Source organism: Eimeria acervulina, genomic scaffold, assembly GCF_000499425.1.
Source record: "Eimeria acervulina Houghton genomic scaffold, Eah_scaff2950, whole genome shotgun sequence".
In the NCBI taxonomy this organism is placed as follows: Eukaryota; Apicomplexa; class Conoidasida; order Eucoccidiorida; family Eimeriidae; genus Eimeria; species Eimeria acervulina.
In genome coordinates this window covers 1-1,463 of record NW_013547852.1, presented here as the reverse complement: position 1 = coordinate 1,463, position 1,463 = coordinate 1, and the positions used below count along the sequence as shown (strand labels likewise).

Below are 1,463 nucleotides of genomic sequence, written 5' to 3'. Positions count from 1 at the left end.
AGGGTTTAGGGTTTAGGGTTTAGGGTTTAGGGTTTAGGGTTTAGGGTTTGTGGTTTGTGGTTTATGTATGTACTATTGTACAGAGCGTATATACGAGGCATCATCTGTATGTCAGTCGGCTGTATTTTCATCGGGAAAGAGCATAAAAAGAAAGATGAGAGACTTATCAATATATTTTGTCGGTTACATTGAATGTCTGTTAATACCTCAAATACGAGGGGTTAAGGGTTTAGCTGCTCTTTTATTAGGTTCTCAGAGGCTGTCGGGTTATCAGCATAAATTAATTAAACTAGCAGAAAAGTCTGCTATAGATATTATTACTACTGCTGTTAATCTTCTTATTTATATTGAAACTGAAGTGCTCTCTAAAAATGTAAGATAGACATCTTGCTGCTCTTTTGCTTCCTTCCCTTGCTGCTGCTGCTGCTGCTGTTGATGCTGCTGCTGCTGCTGCTGTTGCTGCTGTTGTTGATGCTGCTGCTGCTGCTGCTGGTGGTGCTGCGGATGCTGCTGCTGCTGTTGCTGCTGCTGCTGCGGATGCTGCTGCTGTTGCTGCTGCTGCTGCGGATGCTGCTGTTGCTGCTGCTGCTGTTGCTGCTGCTGCTGCGGATGCTGCTGCGGATGCTGCTGAGGATGCTGCTGCTATTACTACTTCGGCTGCTGCTGCTGCTGCTTCTGCGGCTGCTGCTTCTGTTTCTGCTGCTGCCTCTACTGCTGTCATTGCTGCTTCTGCTGATGGTGCTATTACTGCTGCTTTTGCTGTTGCTTTTGCTGTTGCTTTTGCTGCTGCTTTTGGTGCTGCTGCTGCTACTTGTACTTCTGCTGCTCTTGCTTCTGCTTCTGCTGCTCTTGCTGCTGTTGCTGCTGCTGCTGCTGCTGCTGCTGCTGCTGCTGCTGCAGGAGGAAGGTTCTTCAGTGGATCTTCGTGCTGCAGTTGAGAGAAGCATAGAATTGTTCCGACCAAAAGCAGCAGCAAACAAAATACCCATCAGCTACACTTTTGCTAACGGCTGCCCTTCAATGGCTCTCATTGATCAAGACAAACTCTGCACTACTCTTACAAGAGTCAGGGTTTAGGGTTTAGGGTTTAGGGTTTAGGGTTTAGGGTTTACGGGTTAGGGTTTAGGGTTTACGGGTTGACAGTTATGGTTTACGGTTCAGGGATTGGGGATTAGGGTTGATGGAGTAGGGTTAAGGGTTTAGGGTTTAGGGTTTAGGGTTTAGGGTTTAGGGTTTGTGAGCAGACTTTAGCGTACGTCATCGACCACTCTGTAGAGAAAGGCATGGGCATTGATGTTTATGTAAATGCAAATGCTTCTAACCTTCGCTCTTCAAAAGAGAAGACAGAGAATAAAAACTCTGCTGGTTTGCATATGTATGATGTCCGATTCGAAGTAATCTTCAACCCTAAACCCTAAACCCTAAACCCTAAACCCTAAACCCTAAACCCTAAACCCTAAACC

At 46.2% G+C, this 1,463-nt stretch overlaps 1 protein-coding gene across 1 annotated transcript; it reads right to left on the bottom strand.

Annotated features, from left to right (window-relative positions):
- Positions 1-365: 365 nt before the first annotated feature.
- On the bottom strand, positions 366-989 carry EAH_00067890 (hypothetical protein; the record flags this gene model as incomplete). Its single annotated transcript, XM_013392398.1, has 1 exon — positions 366-989. The coding sequence occupies one exon, from the start codon at positions 987-989 to the stop codon at positions 366-368; it is 624 nt and encodes a 207-aa protein (XP_013247852.1).
- Positions 990-1,463: the final 474 nt, after the last annotated feature.